The 21,846-nt window shown below is 51.7% G+C and overlaps 2 protein-coding genes across 4 annotated transcripts in view; one reads left to right on the top strand and one right to left on the bottom strand.

The window, feature by feature from the left end:
* Positions 1 to 16,940, bottom strand: part of LOC116825023 (uncharacterized) — a 28,107-nt gene extending 11,167 nt beyond the window's left edge. The window contains 4 exon segments of the mRNA XM_075071698.1: positions 13,305 to 14,661; positions 15,035 to 15,148; positions 16,106 to 16,232; positions 16,800 to 16,940. Coding sequence (XP_074927799.1) covers positions 13,305 to 14,661; positions 15,035 to 15,148; positions 16,106 to 16,232; positions 16,800 to 16,940 — 1,739 coding nt within the window.
* LOC116827228 (uncharacterized) overlaps positions 1 to 21,846 on the top strand; it is a 423,640-nt gene that overhangs the window by 174,364 nt on the left and 227,430 nt on the right. The gene's annotated exons all lie outside the window — the stretch shown is intronic.

The raw sequence follows: 21,846 nt of genomic DNA on the forward strand, positions 1-21,846 counted from the left end.
ACCAAATGAAATGTTGTTCTACATTTTAAAATATATTTATTTCAGTTACAACACAGAATACCAAGTGTACAATGCTCACTTTATATTTTTGATTACAAATACTTGCACTGCAAAAATGATTAAGAAACAGTATCTTTCAATTCACCTCATACAAGTACTGTAGTGCAATCTCTCTATTCTGAAAGTACAGCTTAAAAATGTAGACTTTTTTCTTTTTTTGGTGACATAACTGCACTCAAACAAAACAATGCAAAACTTTAGCGTCTATTAGTCCACTCAGTCCTACTTCTTGTTCAGCCAATTGCTCAGACAAACAAGTTTATCTACATTTACAGGAAATAATGCTGCCTGCTTCTTGTTCACATCACCTGAAGGTGAGAACATGCATTCACATGGCAGTTTTGTAGCTGGTATTGCAAGGTATTTACATGCCAGATATTTTTTCACATCTTAGCTCATAGAGCTGAGAAGTGATATTCATATGTCCCTCATGATTCAGCCATCATTCTAGAGGACATGCTTCCATGCTGATGACACTCGTTTAAAACAAAAAATGACAATTAATTAAATTTGACTGAACTCCTTGGGGGAGAATTTTATGTATCTGACTCTATTTTATCCACATTCTGCCATATATTTCATGTTATAGCAGTCTCAGACGATGACTCAGCACATGTTCATTTTAAGAACACTTTCACTGCAGATTTGACAAAACGCAAAGAAGGTACCAATGTGAGATTTCTAAAGATAGCTACAGCACTCGACCCAAGGTTTAAGAATTTGAAGTGCCTTCCAGAATCTGAGAGAGACGGAGTGTGGAGCATGCTTTCAGAAGTTTTAAAAGAGCAACACTCCAACACGGAAACTACAGAATCAGAACCACCAAAAAAGAAAATCAACCATCTGCTGGTGGCATCTAACTCAGATAATGCAAATGAAAATGCGTCTGTCAGCACTGCTTTCGATTGTTATCGAGCAGAACCTGTCATCAGCATGGACCCGTCCTCTGGTTGAAGCATGAAGGGATATATGACTCTTTAGCACATCTGGCATGTAAATATCTTGTGATGCCAGATACACCAGTGCCATGCAAACATCTGTTCTCACTTTCAGGTGACATGAACAAGAAGCAGGCAGCATTATCTCCTGCAAACGTAAACAAACTTGTTTGTCTGAGTGATTGGCTGAACAAGAAATAGGACTGAGTGGACTTGTAGGCTCTGAAGTTTTAGATTGTTTTATTTTTGAATGCATTTTCTTGTACATAATTCTACAGTTGTACATTCAATTTTCATGATAAAGAGATTTCATTACAGTACTTGTATTAGATCTGAAAAATACTATTTCTTTTGTATTTTACAGTGCAAATATGTGTAATAAAAATGAATATAAAGTGAACACTGTACACTTTGTATTGTTTTATAATTGAAATTAATATTTGAAGATGTAGAAAACATCCAAAATATTTAAATAAAGGGTATTCTATTTTTAACAGTGCAATTGTGATTAAGTTTTAAAATCACTTTACAGCCTAGTAAATATGCACATCTCCCTGTCCAAATCCTTGTAATTTATTTATGTAGGGTTTTGGGTTTTTTTTTCCAGATTCAATAGAAAAAATAATCATAGGACTGGAAGGGACCTTGAAAGGTCATTTAGTCCAGTCCCCTCCCCCCATGGCAGGACCAAATACTGTCTAGACCATCCTTGATAGACATTTATCTAACCTACTCTTAAATATCTCCAGAGATGGAGATTCCACAACCTCCCTAAGCAATTTATTCCAGTGATTAACCACCCTGACAGTTTGGAAGTTTCTCGTAACGTTCAACCTAAACCTCCCTTGCTGCAATTTAAGCCCATTGCTTCTTGTCAGTTAAGAAAAACAATTTTTTCCCCTCCTCCTTGTAACAATCTTTTAAACACTTGAAAACTGTTATCATGTCACCTCTCAGTCTTCTCTTTTCCAGACTAAACAAATTCTGTTTTTTCAGTCTTCCCTCATAGGTCATGTTTTCTAGAGCTTTAATCATTTTTGTTGCTCTTCTCTGGACGTTCTCCAATTTGTCCACATCTTTCCTGAAATGGAGCACCCAGAACTGAACACAATCCTCAAGCTGAAACTTAATCAGAGTGGAAGAATAACTTCTCATGTCTTGCTAATGTAGAGTTGTATTTTGGTGCTCCTGGCCCTTGCTGCTCCACTGCCTCCCCCTACCCTGCACGGATCTCCCCTGACCACCACTACGTCTCCCAGCCCTCCATCACCCCCTATGGCTTCCAATCACCTCCTGGGCCCCACTGCTTCCCCCCCACAAACTCCCTTCTGCAGCCTTACACCCCAGGCTCACCCCACTGCTTGCCTCTTGACCACGGCGGCCAGTAAAGCCAGGCCTGCTGAAGCCCCACCACCCTTGGCTGAAGCCCAGAGCTGGAGTCCCATGGTCGGAACTAGGGCGGTGTGGGGTGGCTGACGCCCGGAACCCCAGCACCCTGGAGGACTGAAGCCCAAAGCGCCACAGCTGAAGCTGGGGTAGAAGGGCTGAAGTCTGGAGCCAGTGCCCCAAGGCTGAATAGGGTGAGGGGGGTTAAGCCTCCCCACCCCCCGGCATCCTGGGCTCAATTTCACAGCAGGGAACCTACAGCTGCTCTGAGCCAGGATGTCAATTTCATTCCTAGGAGGCTCTCTGCTGTGAAACTGAGCCCTGGGCACAGAGCTTGGGCTGTCACTCCAGAGGTGTGGGGAGCTCCAGCTGTGAGCCCTGTGCAGCTGTCAGTGCCCCACATCAGTCGGTGCAAATGCTCCTGGTGAGGACCTGCTCTGGCAGCAGAAGAAGGGCAGTGTGGACCCCAACAGCCCACTCAATTACAGGCATGACTGTAGATTGACCTAAATTAAGTCGCCCTAATTTTGTAGTGTACACAAGCCCTTACTGCAGAGACTCTGATGCCTGGACCCAGTGATCACACCCACACCAGCTTTTTCTAGGTCCCAGCGATAAACTCCTCAGGGACCCCATGTCCCCTGGGCGCAGGCAGCTTCTCTCAGAATTAAGGGGTCATCGTTCAAAGCAGCCACCGTGTCAATGGGAGGACAGAAAGGAGATGTACCAGTCCTGGGGAGCAGGAGAAGGGGGATTTCTATCAAGACTCAGGATTATTCCAGAGAGTCCACGATATAAACAGAGATGGGAGGTGATGGGGTCCTAAAGAGGCTACCCAGAGCCTGGAGCAGCAGAGGATGCTTTTCGCAATGACACTGACTGCGGGTGTGATTCGTTCTGGGAAGCAATTGGCACAGGGAGCTGTTGGTCAGGGACGGTTTCTTGTCTGCACCCTACACTCACTGGCTACCAGCCCTGGGCTGGAGCTCCCAGCTCTGCCCCCCCTCACTTGGGTCATGGAGCTGTGCCAGGCCACCAGGCTTGATGGGTTCATCTGCTCCTAAAAATAACCAATCACAGGGCCATGTCCACTCCTGCAGGGCTCTCTGCCACCCATTTCCTGGCCAGTGTAACTGCCGCCGGTACAATTTGCTACTGGGTAGCAGCTACTGACACCTGACTATTCTCTTTTGCTGCTCTTTCACAGTTTTGCTGCCTCTACCTTTCCCCAACCTCTGGTCCAGGGGTAGCAAGCTGTGATGGGGGTATTACCCTCATAATCTACTACCGCTCACCTTTCCACATCCTCTACTTTTCTGCATCTCCAGGTCCCAGGACAGCAAAGAATGGTGGATGGGGAGGTTGCCTGTCACAATCTGCTTCCTTTCCCCCAGCCTCTGGTCCAGAGGTAGGAACTGGTAATGGAGGGGGCAAAATTTGCTACCACCGTGAAATCAGCATTTTAAATTTGGGCACAAAGAAAGGCGTTTTGGTAATCCAGAAAAGCACTGCCCAGAGTTAAACCTCTGGGCTATTGTCTGTAAAACCCGGAATGAAGGTGGTGTTATTTATTAGGCTCTTTCCACTGTAGATCCTTGGGCGGTGGGTAGAATGGGCCAGGGAGGGGGTGGCGTGGGGGCTAAGCTTCCCCAGCTAGGCCGTGGCCCCGCCCATGCGTCACCCAGAGGCCTCGCTCCTACGTCCCACTCTTTCTCCGTGACCTCACCCACACTGCTCCTCTTCCCCCCTTGCTCTGCTTCTTCCCCAAAGCCAGCAGGGGCTAAGGCGGGCTGGCCGGTGCCTGGCGGCCCAGGACTCAGGCCAGCTGAGGCAGGCAGGCTGAGGCTTGGACCGGCCGGTGGGCTGAGGTTTGGGACAGCTGGGGCGGGCAGGCCAGTGCTTGGGCCAGACGGCAGCCTGGGATTCGGGCCAGCTGGCAGCCCATGACTCAGCGAGGCCGGAGTGGGCGGGCCAGGGCTCCTCCAGCTGCAGTAGGAGGCTCAGGGCTCCAGCGGGCGAGGAGGGGATAGCCTGGGGCAGGGCCGGGGGCTAGACTCCCCGAATGTAGGGTTCAGGTACGGCCCATGTGTAGATCAGGCTGCATGGTTTCTATAGCAAACAAACATTTACTGCGCACAAACACTGAGTACACCGCCAAACCCGATAAACAGTATTTAAAATACTTACAAACACCTTTGAAGCGCAAGCTATTAGGCAGAAAATCTACCACTGTCCCTTCTACAGACGTATCCTCATTGCCACTGTTATGCATCCTGAACAAGCTGCCCACACAACATGTGCACTGCTTCTGCACGCACGGGCGGGTGTAAATAAAGTGCACCGTGATCCAGGAGGGAAAAAAGAAAATACAGGGGCCCTACCTCCCTGCTCTCTGATCCTATTTCAGAGCCATTTTCTAAGCCCTTTTCCTCACTGCTAAAACTCAAGTGCTCTCTCCTCACTGTATTTTTACCTCAGAATAATCCTGTACTTTAGTTACTCCATGGTAGAAAAAAACCCCTAAACAATAAAAACTAAACCCACCTTTTTAGCAGTGAGGAAAAGGCCGGGGGGCTGGACTCACGATGGGATGGAGGCATCTGCATGCTGAGTATTGCAAGGACTAGCTTTTAGACCCCTAGCAATTCACAGGAACAATCTTGTGATCCACAAAGCTGAGTTAGGTGTCTAGCCTCCCTATAGAGCATGTGGAGAGGCAAGCGCCCGAGAATGGGACCCACAAAGGAGAGGAGCCACCTCAGCCTGCCCCTGGGAGATGCTGACCTAAAACCCGTCTTGGCTCTCGCAAACTTTGGCACTTAACTCTCAGTGGCAGGAAGGCACCTAGTGCTGCCTAGCACTCCACAAATGGGAGCCCAGCTCCTGGAGTCAGGTGGCTCAGGGCCCTAAGCAGTTTCTTGAGCTAGGCAGGAGCCTAATGCCACCCAAAACAGCCAGAGAAGGAGACAGTGGTGGTGGTACCGAACCAGGGCTGGCTCCAGGCACCAGCTCAGCAAGCAGGTGCTCGGGGCAGCCAAGGGGAAGGGGCGGCACACTGGGCTCTTTGGCGGCGGGTCCCTCGGTTCCTCTCGGAGGGAAGGACCTGTTGCCAAATTGCCGCCAAAGAAGAAAGCGGAGCAGTGGAGCTGCCACCACTCAGCTTCCCTCCCCCTCACCCCCACACTGCTTGGGGCAGCAAAAACTTGGAGCTGGCCCTGTACCCACCGACTACCTTTCAGCACTCACATGAGATGTGGGAGACCCCTGGTCAAACCTGCTTTCCTCCTCTGCTTGAACCTGGGTCTCCCACATCCCAGCCCACTTAGAGGCCCGCAGAACGGTTCCCATTCAGGGATCCCTAGGCAGACCAAGAGCCTTCCTGCACCAATGAGGCAATATGCAGAGATAGCGACTGATCAGGGATTACTTTAAACACTAAAACTTTGGGAGGGGAGGGGGGTAGGTGAAATATTGCACAGAATCGTGGCTCCTTTAGCAGCTCCAAGCCTCTGGGCCTTGGGGTGCAACTGTGTGAGAACCCAGCGCTGGGAGCGGGTGCTGAGGTGTAGCATCCCCCGGGGGGGGAGGGGAGCCCCTTTATACCTCAACATCCTTTTTTGCACACACTGCAGATTGCTCGCCCCCACTGCTGTCGCTTTTAACCCCTCTATACCCTGGGGTGTCCCCACTGACACTGTCTGGCCGGGCCATAGCCACATTCTTAACCCTGGTTCCTTCCCCTGTCTCTGATTTTCCCCATCTCCTTCCCCTGCCTCCAGCGCTTGGACCCTCCTGCCCGCTCTGACCCCTCGGGCCAGCAGAGCCCCTCGGCCTCCCAGGTCAGCGAGCGGCACCGTCACACGAGCACCTACGTCAGCAGCAACAGAGCACGTGGGGGGAGCGGATCGGCGGCACTCCGTGTGTGCTGCCCGCCCAGCACGGCCCGGGCTGGCTCCCCCGCCCCGGCACCCACCGGGGCTGGCGGCAGTTTCCCGGGCCCGGGCGGGAATCGCAGCAGCTGCGCTGGAGAGCCTTGGGGCCTAACCTCCCCCTGCAGCCCTGGGGTGCCGGGGGGGGCGGGTCTCTCTCACCTTCCTCCGACGGGGCCCCCCGGGCCAGCGGGGCCGGCCGGGCTGGGGGCTTGCCCCTGGCCTGGGAGAGGCTCCTGGGGAGCAGCGGGAAGGGCCCTGCTGGAGATTCCCCTCTCCCGGCTGCAGCCAGGGCTCCGGGCTCCCAGCACCAGCCGCCGGGGCTCGGGGATCTCGCCGGGAGCCTGAGTCACCGCAGCGGCTGCGAGTCACTTCCTGCTGCTGGGACGCAGGGAGCCCGGCCGCTGTTCCCACCCAGCGGCTCCTGGGTCCTAGCGATAAACCCAGCGGGCTGCGGGACGCTGCTCCGCTCCCCCTGGCCACCGGCAGCTTCTCCCCGCATTACAGGGGCATCGTGCACAGGGGCCAACGTACCCGTGGGAGGACAGACGGGAGGCGCCCAGATCCCAGGAAAGGGGATTTCTGTGCAGACTTGGGATTGCTCCAGGGACACACAGGGGTGATGGGCAGCCGGGGACCCTCTGTGTGTGTGATTCGCTCTGGTAGCAGATTGGCACAGGGGAGCAGTTGGGCAGAACTGGTCTGTTGTCTGCACCTCACACTCACTGGCTACCAGCCCTGGGCTGGAGCTCCCAGCTCTGCTCCCCTCACGTGGTTCATGGAGGTTTCAGAGCTTTGCCACCAGGTTCCTAGAAGTATTTGTAGGGCCGGATTATCGCATCCCTGAGTTCTAGGCCAAACCCCCTTTTGTGTCCCCCACCCAGCCAACCAGGGATTGCCTCTGCCCTTCTGCCAACTGGCTCCCCCATGTGGGCACTGACTGCACCTCCCTCTCACACACCTGCATGTCAGCAGCAAACTCCAGCCGGTCTGGTTCAGGGACTGGTGCTCTGCCCACTTGTGCCCTGGTGCACGGAGATCACAGCACAACTCACTTCATTTTAGCCCTGTCCCCCGCCAGGTGTCAACAGCACTCAGATTTGGCCTGATGCCCCCTTTCCCAAAATGGGGGCCAGGCCTGGGACAATCGTGAGTGGGCACTGTGCCACCTATCACTGAATATCCACGAAAATCCCCAAGGAGCAGTTCCCCAAGGACTAGCGTACTGCTTTGACCCTGAAAGCATTCCAATGCCAGAGGCAGGGCTGGCTTTAGGAAGTGCGGGGCCTGATTCGAATACCCAGCAGCACGTCGGGTCTTCGGTGGCACTTTGGCGGTGGATCCTATGCTTGCTCCAGGTCTTCCGCGGCACCGAAGGACCCATGCCGCCGAAATGCTGCTGGAGACCTGGAGCGAGTGAAGAACCCTCTGCCAACGTGCTGCCAAAGACCTGGACAGCCGCTGTATGAGTAAAAAAATTAAAAAGGCGCCTAAGTTAGGCGCTCTTCTTTAATGCGCAGGGCCCACTTAGGCACAGAAGCAGGGCCCGATTCCGGGGATCAGTCATATGCTTGCGTGAGATACTTATGGATCATACACAAAGAATTAGAAACACAGGCTGGAAAATGTCTTAAAATGTGTTTGTCAGGCACGGCTTATGTCATCCCTGCCCTAAACAAAGGAATGTGGTTCTTCCACTTGCTGGAACCTGTCTCCAATGTAAATGGAGTGAGGACAATGAAATGACATTTACATGACGGGCAGACAAAGCCAGCAGGTGAAGCAAAGTGGAAGATGCCACCAGGGCCAGCCCACAACATTTTGGCACCTCGGGTGGGGAGCTCAAATGAAGCCCCCATTCCCCCTTGCTTGGGCTGAAACTTTGAAAGGTCTCAGTTTTGCCTTCTTCCTGTTCTACTCTCATGGTACTGCTCTGCTACCTACCCCAATAAAGGAGAACTAACAACTTAAAATCCCTTGTTCAAAAATTTTAAGTAACATTTAACTTTCAAATGCCTGAACAGCAAATGTAACTTTTCTTGGGTGCATAGTAAACACTGGCATTTTTAACTGTTTGAATAATCAAAGTGGTGCTTTCCATGCTTTATTGGTTGCAAAGATTTGAACTGCTTCCTGTTGAAGGTCCACAGTCTGGGCCAGCTTATGCTCTATTGAGATGGTTGCAAGGCCAAGCAGCCTCTCCTGTGTCATTGTGGAGTGTGGATGTGTTTTTATTAACTTCAGCTTGGAGAAGCTGCATTCTCCACTGGCAGCTGTTACAGGAACTGTTAGAAGTATGTGCAGAGCAACAAAAGCATTTGGAAAGACGGTGGTCATCTTATTTGTGCACATATATTACAGAATATTGGATTGTGGGCATTCCAGAGGTCTGTCAGGACTTGGCAGGGGTGTGTGTGGATAGGGGTCGGGGCAGTCAGGGAACGGTTTATGGGGGCGAGAAGAATGAGAGGGTTGAGGTGTGGACCCGGTTCGTGTCTGTACCACGCCGGTGTGTCTGGTTCGGGGAGAGTGAGTCTTGGGCGGGAGGGGACAGAACAGATGGATCGGATCTGATGGGGAAGGAAGTGGATTGAGGGTCGATGGGTGCAGGCCAGGCTGTTTGTGGAGGCACAGCCTTCCTTACCCTAAAGCTCATTCAGCAGTTTGAGGCTTGCGACAGCTATTTAACACAAAGAGCCAAGCTGTTATCTTTCCATGGGAGGGATCACATGAGAAGAGCAATATCCTAACACCTACCTCCTCCACCCTACCCAAGGCAGACCGCTCCCTTGCGTTCCCTGAGGCTTCAGAGGGGTTTAATTAGTGGTTCTCAAACTTTTGTACTTTCAATAGCATAACTCTCTTTGAGTGTTTGACCCCTTCCAATAAATGTAAACATTTTTAGATTATGGTTAATATTATTTAAATGCTGGGCATAGCATAGTCGTGTTTGAAAGGTGGAAGGTAACATTCACACCCCGTGATAATTAACCATTATGACCCAGAGCGGTCCAACCCAGTATAGAAGTGCTTTGTTGGGTTATTTAATTTGAGCATCCACTCTGTCATCCATTCACAGACATATGCTATTTTTAAGTGCATGTAGTTTTCACAACACAGGCCATCCACAATTCTAGAACAGTCAAATGCTCATCGTTATGGGAGTATAGGTACACAAGTATCTAAGACAAACCCGCAGAATCGTCTCCAGTGTGTGAGGGACCCTATGGAGGCATTTCTAGGAAAAGATAAGTCCATGGAGGATTAAGTCCATATGCTTATAGCCTAGACAGTAAGGAAATTGGATGCCCCTGGAGCCTTCTGTTTGTCAGAGGTGGAGATGGATAGAGGAGAGAGATCACTTGATCATTACCGGTTAGGTTCACCCCTCTGGGGCACTTGGCACTGGCCACTGTCCGTAGACAGGATACTGAGCTGGATGGACCTTTGGTCTGACCGAGTATGGCCGTTCTTATGTTCTAAGCTAAATGAACCCAAAGTTATGGAGATAGATATGAGTCAAGGAAGCCAGCAGAGTATCAGAAACCTGGAAAAAAATCTCTGACTGGATGGGTTAAGGCGTTTGGTCACAAGCTGAGGTGGTTCAAAGGTTTTTTGGATTTTTTTTAAGCAGAATTTTTTTGTTTCTTTAAACAAACACAGCAAGCAGCAAATATTTAGCCACACACTTCTGAAACCCCCAACCATGTTCACATTTTGGAAGACTAATTTCAACTTTTCAATTAAAAAAAACCACAACAAATTTTAAAGGAAAGCAGACGTCTGTAATTGTTTTCTGCTTTTTAAAAACCCCTAGTTTTTGATCCAAAAAATGTTTTGACGGAAAATATTTGTCCAACCCTTTTAATGATTTTTAGTGCCTTTTACCACTAGCTGATGCTGAGAAACAGTGATACCTTGTAACCTTTCGTGTTGCTTTCACTCTTACTAGACATCCCTTAATCCTAGGTTCCATAGGAATACATTTATTTTTAGTTTTACAACAAACCATCTCGGTGCTGCAGATCACAATGAAGTGCGAGTCCTCTGCTAACCTAACAGGGTGGGGCTGTGCGGTGTCTCTTTAAGAGAGCAGCAAAGTTACTGAAGTGCTGTGAGTGCTACGCTCAGGAGGATCTGACACTACAGGGCAGCCAGCTTTGGGAGACTCAGGTTTGGGGAGTGAGTTGGGGTGACTTGGCAAAGAGGAACCAAAGCAGGTGGAAGCCAGTGAGAAGAGCTGGTGCTGTGCACAGGCTACTGGTGTGAGGGCTTTGAACTATGGCTGCACAATTGAGACACACCCAGGGATACAAGGCAGGCGATGACAGGACCCCTTTCTGGTCTGGGTTGAACCCCACAGCATCACTTGACCTGTTTGACCGGAGACCACTGCTTTGGTATCACACACAGCACTGGAATTTGCTGACAGCAAAAGAAAAGGAAATTTATTTGAAGAGAGACAAGAGATCCCAACAGAAACAAGGGGAGGGATGGTCATGTGCAAAAGCAAAATCAGAAAGGTTGGACTAGGGCCTACTCTCATTAGAAGTTCCCTTTTCTAGCCAATAAACTAGATCCTCAACCCACAGTTCAGTCTGTCACACGGTGCGCTAGCCCCAGCCTTCCACAAAGCACCCTGGAGGACAGTGACATGAGGATCTGGGAAGGAGATCAAACACTCAATAGTCCCATCACCCAGCTCCCCCTGCTTCCCAGCTCCACCAGCCCCAACCATTCAATCCCCAGTGTCCTCCCCAGAACCCATTGGTCCCTTAAAGGTTGATTCCCCCAGAGCCCAGCGCCCTGGGAGATTTGGGGAGGGGAGGAGTTACCAGCCCCCAGGGACACTCACCCGGCAGGGAACAGCTCCAGGTCAGTGGGGGGGCCCAGCCCAGGGGATGGTGGAAGATGGGGGATGGGGACAGGTGTGCAGAGTGAAGGTGGGGCCTGGCCCAAGTGTCCTTCTCCTCATCTCCATGGCAGGGGGATCTCGGCTGGGAGGGGAAGGGAAAGGGGGGAACTTCAGCCAGGCAGAGGGAGCGGCTGCAGGAGTTTCTCTCTCTCCCTTCCCCAATCTGTGGCCCATCAGCTCAGCAGCCAGTGCTGCAGCAGGGAGGAGGGGCTGATGGGGGCTTCTCCTCCTCTGCCTGGGGTTTGCTTAGATCAGGCAGAGCCAGAGGGTCACTGACCAGCTGATGCTCGGCTGCTGTTGGTCCTCACCCCAGTGATGGGCAGCTGGATCCTTGGGAGCCAAACATCCCTGATGCATGTGGGAACGAGGAAATGGGTTTGTCACCATGGCCAGCCCCAGTCAGGGCCCTGAGAGAATTTCCCACATGTGTGGAGGAGTCTCTCATGTCCAAGGTGGTGATAGCTCCACTTCGAGACTTTTCCATGCTAAAGGCATCTCAGGGTCTGTCTACACAGCAACTAGGCACCTGCTGCGGCTGCACCATGTCAGCCCTCTCGGACTCACAGGGTGTTTCATTGCTGTATAGATTTCCAGGCTTATTCTGGAGCCTTGTCTCTAGGACCCTGTGAGGTGCGAGGCTCACGGGACTCAGGCTCCAGCCCATGCCCTGAAGTTCATATAGGAATGAACGAGGCCTGCAGCCCGAGCCCCATGAGCCTGAGTCAGCTGTCATGGGTCAGCCATGGGTTTTTCTTTGCTGTGCAGAAAAACCTTAAGGCAAGGGTGGGCAAACTTTTTGGGCCGAGGGCCACATCTGGGTGGGAAAATTGTATGCAGGGCTGGGGCAGGGGGTTGGAGTGCGGGAGAGAGTGCGGGGTGTGGGACGGGGTGCAGTGTGCACAAAGGGGCTCAGGGCAAGGGATTGGAGCAGAGGAGGGGTATGGGGTGTATGGGGGGCTCAGGGAAGGTGTAGGGTACAGGAGGGGTGTGGAATGCAGGAGGGGGCTCAGGGCAGGGGTGCAGGAGGGGTGCAGGGTGCAGCAGGGGGCTCAGGGCAGGGAATTGGGGTGCAGGAGGTGTGCGAGGTGCACGAGGGGTCTCAGGGCAGGGAGTTGGTGTGCACAGGGGTGTGGGATGTACAAGGGAGCTCAGGGCAGGGAGTTGGGGGGCAGGGTGCAGGCGGGGTTCAGGCTCAGGCCCAGTGCCACTTACTTAAAGTGGCTCGGGGTGGCAGCGGCACACACTGGGGCCAGGGAAGGCTCCCTGCCTGCCTGCCCTGACCCCTGCCCTGTGCCGCTCCAGGAAGTGCTGTGGCCCTGGGGTGGGGGGGAGAGAAGCAGGGGGGTAGAGGGCTCTGCATGCGATGCCCTTGCCGCACCTCCAGGTACCTCCCCCAAAGCTCCCATTGGCTGTGGTTCCCCATTCCTGGCCAGTGGGAGCTGCGGGGTGTGTGAGTGTGTGTGTGTGTCTGGAGGCAAGGGCAATGCATGGAGCCCTCTGCCCCCCTGCCTGGGGGCCTCAGGGATGTTGTACCAGCTGCTTCTGAGAACGGCGCGGGGTCCGCAGCGCCACGGGGGCAATCCCGTGGCCCGGATCCAAAGCCCTGAGGGGCCGGATCTGGCCCTAGGGCCATAGTTTGCCCACCCCTGCCCTAAGGGGTCTCTACCCTGGGTGGGTTTGCTGTTGCCTTATACTCCAAAGCACCAGATGAAGCTTCCCCCACATTCAAAGCCTCTCTCTTGTGGGGACCCTTCAATGTATGATAATGGGTGAGCTCTGACTGAATCTTTTCCCACAGTCAAGGTATTTTTAAGAGTTGTTTCCTGTGTGGTGTCACCGATGTTTCAGTGAGCGTTGAGCTGTTCTTGAAGCTTTTTCCACAGTTCAAGCCTTTTTGGGTTTCCTCTCTTTTGTAGATCATCTCACGTGAAATTAGGTTTGATCTCTGTATGAAACTTTTCCTTGTAGTTGAGACATTTGTGAGATTTATCTCCAGTATGGATTTTCTGATGTCTAATATGGGTTGATCTCTGAGTGAAACTTTTCCCACAGTTGAGGCATTTGTGGGGTTTGTCTCCGGCATGGATCTTCTGATGTCTGGTAAGAGTTGATCTCTGAGTGAAACTTTTCCCACAGTCCAGGCATTTGTAGATTCTCTCTCCTGTGTGTATTCTCTGGTGTTTAAGCAGGTCTGAGCTGTCACGGAAGCCTTTCCCACAATCCAAGCATTTATGGGGTTTCTCTCTTTTGTGGCTCATATCACGTGAAATCAGTTTTGAACTCTGAATGAAACTTTTCCCACAATCCAACCATCTATGGGGTTTCTCTCTTTTATGGATAATCTCATGTAAAATCAGATTTGATTGCTGAGTGAAACTTTCCCCACAGTCCAAGCATTTATAGAGTTTCTCTCCTGTGTGAATTTTCTGGTGTGTAGTAAGGGCTGATCTACGAATGAAGCTTTTCCCGCAGTAGAAGCATTTGTGGGGTTTATCTCCAGTGTGGATTTTCTGATGTCTCGTAAGGGTTGATCTCTGAGTGAAACTTTTCCCACAGTCAGGGCATTTGTAGATTCTCTCTCCTGTGTGGATTCTCTGATGTTTAAGAAGGTCTGTGCTGTCACGGAAGCTTTTCCCACAATCCAAGCATTTATGGGGTTTCTCTCCTTTGTGGACGATCTCATGTGAAATCAGGTTTGATCGCTGAGTAAAACTTTCCCCACAGTCCAAACATTTGTAGACTTTTTTTCCTGTGTGGATTTTCTGGTGTGTAGTAAGGGCTGATCGCTGAATGAAGCTTTTCCCACAGTCCAAGCACTTGTGGGGTTTCTCTCCTGTGTGGATTTTCTCATGTGAACTAAGGGTTGATCTGTGAGCGAAACTTTTCCCACAGTCGAGGCATTTGTGAGGTTTAGCTCCAGTGTGGATTCTCTGATGTCTGATAAGGATGGATCTCTGGGCAAAACTGTTCCCACAGTTGAGACACTTATAGGGTCTCTCTCCTGTGTGTACTCTCTGATGCGCAATAAGGTGTGAGCTCTGACTGAAGCTTTTCCCACAGTCCAGGCATTTATAAGGTCTCTCTCCTGTGTGGATTCTCTGATGAGTGATAAGGTTTGATTTCTGATTGAAGCTTTTCCCACAGTTGAGACACTTATAAGGTTTCCCTTCCTTGTGATTGGTCTGCAGGGCTGTGGTTTTCCTGAAGTCCTTGCATCCTGCTCGACCTTCAACGGATTCATCCTCTTTCTTTATTGGGTGGTTTTCCAGCTGCCTCTCTGATCTCTGCTGACTCCTCCAAGCTTTTCCCTGTTCCAAGGATTGGGAAAAATTCTCTTCAGCTCCTCTCAAAAAGTTCCCCTGCAGTTCCACTTGCTCGGGATCTTCCTCTGGTGGATTCTTCTCCTTGTTCTCACTCATCATCATCTCATGAACTGCTAGGGGAGAGAGAGAATCCAGACAGGAGTCATTCCCTGTGCCGGGGAGAAACGACAGAATGGGTAACAGCACAGAGGGGAAAACACAACACAGTGACTGTTGGGGAGATGGAGAAATTGGATTCTGCCTCCACATTACATCTACATGCTGCCAGGCAAGAAAAGTCAGGGAGCAAACTCCATACAGCTAAAGGATGGGTGGGAAGCCAGAGGTGATATCTGCCATGATGATACCATACCGTCTGGCTACAGCCTGACTGGGTGAGATGAAACATACCCCAGGGAGCTCGCTAACAGCCCACCTTTGGGAGTCCCAGCTCTTTGATTCACCTGCCAGATGGTTTGTGTATCAGTTTCAACAATTCCTCACCTCTGCAGCTGCCTCTTGGGATCTCCGATTCCTCAGAGATCTGAATATCCGGGACCCACGGCTCTTCCCCTCGTTCCAGCCGGGCGATCAGGTCAGGTTTTGGAATGGGAAATCCTGCTCAGGGAGGGAAATTAGGAAGATGAGGGTGTATCTTGAGTATTGACAGTGTATTTGTCACAAAGAACATTCCCCATGCTGAGCTGGGGGATTGTGGAATCCCAAAGGGTGGGAACAAAGTCACTGGTAGTTACGTGGATGTGGAATCTAAACAGGTGGGAACATGGCCACTGAGCCCCCAGGGAGACGCAGATGTCTGTGGGAGGGGAGGAGCTGTCACCGCCTCAATGGGGGCTTCCAGGATCTGTGCATTGTGGGGGACTTGCTGATGCAGACACAGCTCTGGTGTTAAACCCCTGCCTAGTTCTAAACCTCCAGACCCGTCTTGCCAGAGCCAGTCCCAGCAATGGAGGATCACACAGGATAGTGAGTGTAAAATAAGAGACACAAGGTGAGTGACACAATATCTTTTCTTGGGCCAACTCCTGTGGGTGAACATAAGGACGGCCACACTGGGTCAGACCAAAGGTCCATCTAGCCCAGTGTCCTGTCTTCTAACAGTGACCAGTGCCAGATCCTTCAGAGGGAATGAACAGAACAGGTGATCGTCAAGTGATCCAAAACAAAATAAAATAACAAGCTTCAAAAGCTTCTCTCTTTCACCAACCAAATCTGGTCCAATCAAAGGTACTGCCTTCCCCACCTTGTGTCCATCTATCCTGGGTTGAACGGGGCCACACCGACAGTACAAAGAAATGAGAAATAATACAAACAGGACCATACCCTGCTCCTGCCCCTTTCAAAGCTGGATGGATGGGGATGAATTAGCATGTCCATTAGCTTTACGACTTCCTGATCCCATTGGAGGGGGCATGGAGAGATGAAAGTTTCTCTCACACTAAATCTATGGACTCTGGGATCCATTTCAGTCTGATCTGAGCAGGGCAGAACTCACCAGATTCATACACGCAGACTGCCCGTCCTGTAATAATTAAGAGCACAGGAATCCCTTACCCAGTGAGGCCACCATCTCGAAGTTCTCCTGCATGACATCCCTGTAGAGGGCTCTCTGAGTAGGGTCCAGCAGAGCCCCCTGCCCCTGGGTGAAATACACAGCCACCTCCTTGAAAGTCACCAGCATCTGAAACAATAAGAGTCCTCCCTTAGCACCTGCTGCCCCAGCTACAATCCCAGTAGTCACACTGGAGGAAGGATAAAGAAATGGAAGCTCTGGGAAGATCAGAGCTTCAGAATCCCACCTGCACCCTGCTCAGAGCAGCCAGGCGGCTTCCGAGGGTGGGGAGAAGGTGAGAGCTCCTTGTCCTCCCCAGCAGACAGAGTAGGGTCTTCTCATTTCCCACACGCCTGCCAGCCACAGGCTGATGCGGGAAGCAGAGCTCTGAGCCAGGGATGGGGACGGGAATCCCGACAGCTTCCCTGCGGATTTCACAGCAGCCTCTGGACAGTGGGGTCAGGCTCCAGCACTGGGAGTCTGGTCAATTTTCCCAGCCCTGCACAGGGGGGTGTTTCCTGGTTCAGAAATGGGGGAATGTTTCCCCCTGACAATGGGCCTGTTCAGAAAATCAGGCCCAGGTTGAATGTGTCCCAGCTGGTTTGTCACATGCTGGCCCCTGTCTACCTCCCCCTGTGTTTCCTGACCCTCCCCCTCTACAGTAACTGCCCCTGCAGCTCTCTGAAAATCCCCTACCTGAGCTGGCTCCATCACAGCCATTTCCCTTCCCTGTCCCCTGGAAGATGGGACGATCTGGAGCGAAATATGGATGCAATTCCTCAGCCTGTCAGGGCAACAGGGGTGATGGGGGAGGTTTCAGCAGGGGCTTGAGTCCATTTCACACCCTCATTCCCCCCCCTGCTCTCTCCCTGCAGACAGACAGGTCCTGCAGGCTCCAGCTCAGGATTTGGTGAAAACAGAGCTTGGGACTCCCCCTGGGGCTGGTTCCAGACACCGGAGAAAGACCCCACCTGGGCTGGGCACAGAGAGGAGTTAATGCAGGTCCCTCCCCAGAACAGATCCTGCTGGGGGAGCAGCAGCTGCTCAGTCTGGACTTCCAGATCCCAACGGAGGAGGCAGCAGCATCTGCCCCAGGAAGCTCAACTCCAGGGCTCTAATACCAGGAGCACACAGACACACCCACCTCCTCCTCTTCCTTAGCAATAGCCACAGCCCTCTAGTCCAGTGACAATACCTGAGGAATGAACTGCCCTGGACTCCCCCTGCAGCCCCCAGGGACAGCCGATCTCATCCGCCCAACTGGACTCACCCCCTGCCAGAGCCAGCAGCGACTCCGGTTTGTCACCAGTGTGGGGGAGATCTGAATTCATGGCACAGGGAAGCTGCTATTGTCTCTCTCACCATCCCTCTCCCTTTTCACTGGCCTCTCTCTCCCTTCCCCAGCCAGCCTCCTGTTGCTCTCACAGTCCGCCTCCAGCCTCCTCTCCCCATATCCCCCCTTTTCCTTCACTAGATCCCGCCAGCCAGATTTCCCCTCTAATCCGACCCTTGAGCGCCACAATTCTCCCTTGTACATTGATCCCCCTGCATGGCCTCATCCTCCGTGCAGCGCCCCCTCTGCCCCATGCCGCCCGCTTCACCTGCCTCCTGCCCGCTCCCGCGTCCCTTCCCACCTCCAAATCCCCCCTTGCCCTCCCACCTCCAGTCCTCCTCGTCCCAGCCCCTGGCTCCCCCCGCCCCGCACACACCGGGGCTGGCGGCAGCTTTCCCGGGCCCCGGACGGGAATCGCAGCCAGCTCCGCTGGGAGCAGCCTGGGGCCAAACCTCCCCCTGCAGCCCGGGGGGGGGGCGGGTCTCTCTCACTTCCTCGAGCGGGCCCCGGGGGCAGGGGCCGGGCCGGGCTGGGGTCTTGCCCTGCTGGGAAGAGGCTCTGGAAGCAGCGGGTAAGGGCCTGCTGGAGAATTCCCCTCTCCGGTATCCATTTCTGTTGCGCGGGTGCGGGCTCCAGCCCAGCCGCGGGGCTCGGGATCTTCAGCCAGGAGGTGTGGAGCCACGCACCGCAGCGGGGAGGGAATCGAATCGATTCATTCGAGGCCTGAGTCTCGTGTGTGAGTCATACGTGCATACATCTCACTCCTCCCCTCCATCTTCGCAATGTGAAATCAGAGTTTCCTGACACACACCTTCCATAGGATTAAATTGTGTGAGCGCCTATGCGCAAGCTGTTCATTTTGACTGTGTCATCTGAAGCCTTCCCCGGTCACCTCCGCGTCGGACTAGCCTCTTTGCCATACACCTGTCTCCTAGCTCCCTACGCGATCCCTTAGAGCCTCAACGAGATGATATATTTCTCTATGTGCATCATATGTGGCGGGACTTAGGCTCCAAGGAAGAAGCCGGGCCCCACCGATCCCGGGGAGGGGTTTCTGTAGGAACTGGCATTGTTCCAAGTCCCCAAGCCCCCATAGCTTCCCGCAGCTTCATTGGCCGGAACGGTGAATCGCAGCCACTGGAGAGCAGCCGTACCTCGGGGACGCTCAGGTAAACAAGTGTTCTTGCTCTCCCGGCCTGCTAGGGATTACCCTGAACAGGCCTGAACCAAGTTTGTAAAAGCAGCAGAGAATTCTGGTGGCACCTTATAGACTAACAGACGTTTTGGGAGCGTGAGCTTTCGTGGCGGTGAATACCACTTTGTCAGACGCAGGTAGTGGAATTTCCAGGTGCAGGTATATATATGCTAGCAAGCAAGCTAAAGATAACAGAGGTTAGTTCATTCAGGGAGGTGAGCCCTGTTCTAGCAGTAGAGGTGTGAAACAAGGAGAGAACTGGTTCTTGAATTGGCAGCCATTCACTGTCTTTGTTGAGTCCAGAGCTGATAGTGTCAAAATTTGCAAATGAACTGAAGCTCAGCAGTTTCTCTTTGAAGTCTGGTCCTGAAGTTTTTTTGCTGCAGGATGGCCACCTTAAGGTCTGCCTATAGTGTGGGCCAGGGAGGTTTGAAGTGTCCTTCCTACAGGTTTTGTATATTGCCATTCCTGATATCTGATTTGTGTCATCCTTACTACCCAAGATCCACAAAACCGGAAATCCTGGAGCCCCATCATCTCGGGCATTGGCACTCCACTGAGGACTGTCTGGATATGTGGACTCTCTACTCAGACCCTTATGCCACCAGCACTCCCAGCATTCTCCGTGACACCACTGATTTCCTGAGGAAACTACAATGCATTTCATCTTCCAGAAAAACACCATCCTAGCCACCATGGATGTGGAGGTCTCTACACAAACATCCACACACAGGAGGAATACAAGCTGTAGGAACAGTTCCCTGATGATGCCACAACACAACTGGCTGCTGAGCTCTGTGCCTTTATACTCACACAAACTATTTCAAGTTTTGATGACAATATATACCTCCAGATCAGTGGCACTGCTATGGGCACCCGCATGGCCCACAATACGCCAATATTTTTATGGCTGACCTGGAACAACGCTTCCTCAGCTCTCGTCTACTCACGCCCCTTCTCTACCTACGCTTCCATTGATGGACATCTTCATCACTGGACCCATGGGAAGGAGACTCTAGAAAAATTCCACCACGATTTCAACAATTTCCACCCCACCATTCCAGCCTCAGCCTCGACCAATCTAACAGGATCCACTTTCTAGACACCACGGTGCAATAAGTGTAGGTCACATTAACACCTCACTCTATATCAAAACACCTACCGACCCTTCGCCTACCTTCATGCCTCCAGCTTCCATCCGGGCATCATCACACGATCTTGGTCACAGCAGCACTGGAGGTACAACCGCATCTGCTCTAACCCCTCAGACGAGGACCAACACTACAACAACTTCTTCCACCAACGCATTCTCAAAACTACAATACCCGCACAGCGGAAATTAGGAAACAGATCAACAGACGCAGAGTGTTATACCAAGAAGCCTCCTACTGCAAGACAACCCAAGAAAGAACCAACAGACTCACTGGCCATCACTTACAGCCCCCGCTAAAACCCCTCACGCTCATCAGGGATCTACAACCATCCTGGACAATGTCCCACCTTCACGGATCTTGGTGGCAGGCCAATACCTTGGCTCACAGACACCTGCAACCTGAAACGTTATTCTCACAGCAACTGCAACACCGTACCATAGTTAACTCTAGCTTCAGGAACCAATCCAATGCACAACAAACCTCGATGCCACTCTGCCCCACATAGTCTACACCAGCGACCATTTTCATAGGGACCCTAACCAGGATCAGCCTACCATCACTGGTTCATTCACCTGCACGTCCACCAATGTATATACGCCTCATATTCCACAATGCCCTCTGCTTATGTGACATCGGCCAACTGGACTCCCTACGGAAAAGATAAATGGACACAACAGATATTCCAGGAATGGCAATTACAAACACCTGGTAGGAGAAAGCACTCAACCTCCCTGCACCCTATAGCGCCTTAAGGTGGCTTCCTGCAGCAAAAAACTTCAGGACCAGACTTAAGAGAAACTGCTGAGCTGTCAGTTCATTTTTGCAAATTTGACATATCAGCTCTGGACTCAACAAGACTTGAATGGCTCTGCAATTACAGAACCAGTTTCTCCTCCCTTGGTTTTCACACCTCACTTGCTTAGAACAGGGCCTCACCCTCCCTGACTGAAACTACCTCGTTATCTCTAGCTGCTTGCTAGCTATATATACTGCCTGGAAATTTCCACTACTAGCGCTTGACGAAGTGGGTATTACCACGACAAGCTCACGCTCCAAAACGTCTGTTAGTCTATAAGGTGCCACAGGATTCTCTGCTGCTTTTACAGATCCAGACTAACACGGCTACCCCTCTGATACTTGAACCAAGTTTGGGAACCATTGATCTACAGGGACACAGGGGTAATGGGGCTTCTGGTCCCAGAGAGACAATCCAGAGCTAGAGCTGCAGGGGACACATTTCTCCATGACACTGACTGTGTGTGTCAATAAAAGACACCAAAGTGGCAATTCTTCAGTAAAAAAACTTCAAAAACTGACTCCAGCGTGAAGCTGAAGAACTGGAATTAATTTGCAAACTGGATACTGTCAGAGTAGGCCTGAATAAAGACTGGGAGTGGTTGGGTCGTTACAAAACCTAAACTTAATTTCCCCAATACTAATTTCCTCCTACTGTTACTCACACCCTCTCATCAACTGGCCACTCTCTTACCACTTCAGAAGTTATTTTTCTTCCCTTGGTATCCTGTTGTTAATTGATTTATCTTGTTAGACTGACCTCACACTTGGTAAAGGAACCCCCCATCCTTTCATGTATTTATACCTGCTCCTGTATTTCACTCCATGCATCCAGTGAAGTGGGTTCTAGCCCTTGAAAGCTTATGCCCAAATAAATTAGTCTCTAAGGTGCCACAAGGACTCCTTGTTTTTGCTGATATAGACTAACACAGCTACCATGCTGAAACCTGCCACTCTGCTAACAGACAGTCACAGGGAGCAAGCGATCAGAGCTGGTCTCTTGTATCCACACCAGACTCACTGGCTACCAGCCCTGGGCCAGAGATACCAGCTCGGGTCATGGAGGTTTCAGAGCTTTGCCACCAGGTTCCTGAAGTTATTTGTAAGGCTGGATTAACCCATCCCCCCTCACGTCTGCCCCTCCACCCCACTCCGTGACCAGGGATCCCTTCTGCTCCTCTCCTGGATGGCTCCCCCATGTGGGCACTGACTGCAGCTCCCTCTCACACACCTGCACATCACCAGCAAACTCCAGCCGGTCTGGTT

Source organism: Chelonoidis abingdonii, chromosome 12 (assembly GCF_003597395.2).
Source record: "Chelonoidis abingdonii isolate Lonesome George chromosome 12, CheloAbing_2.0, whole genome shotgun sequence".
Classification (NCBI taxonomy): Eukaryota; Metazoa; Chordata; order Testudines; family Testudinidae; genus Chelonoidis; species Chelonoidis abingdonii.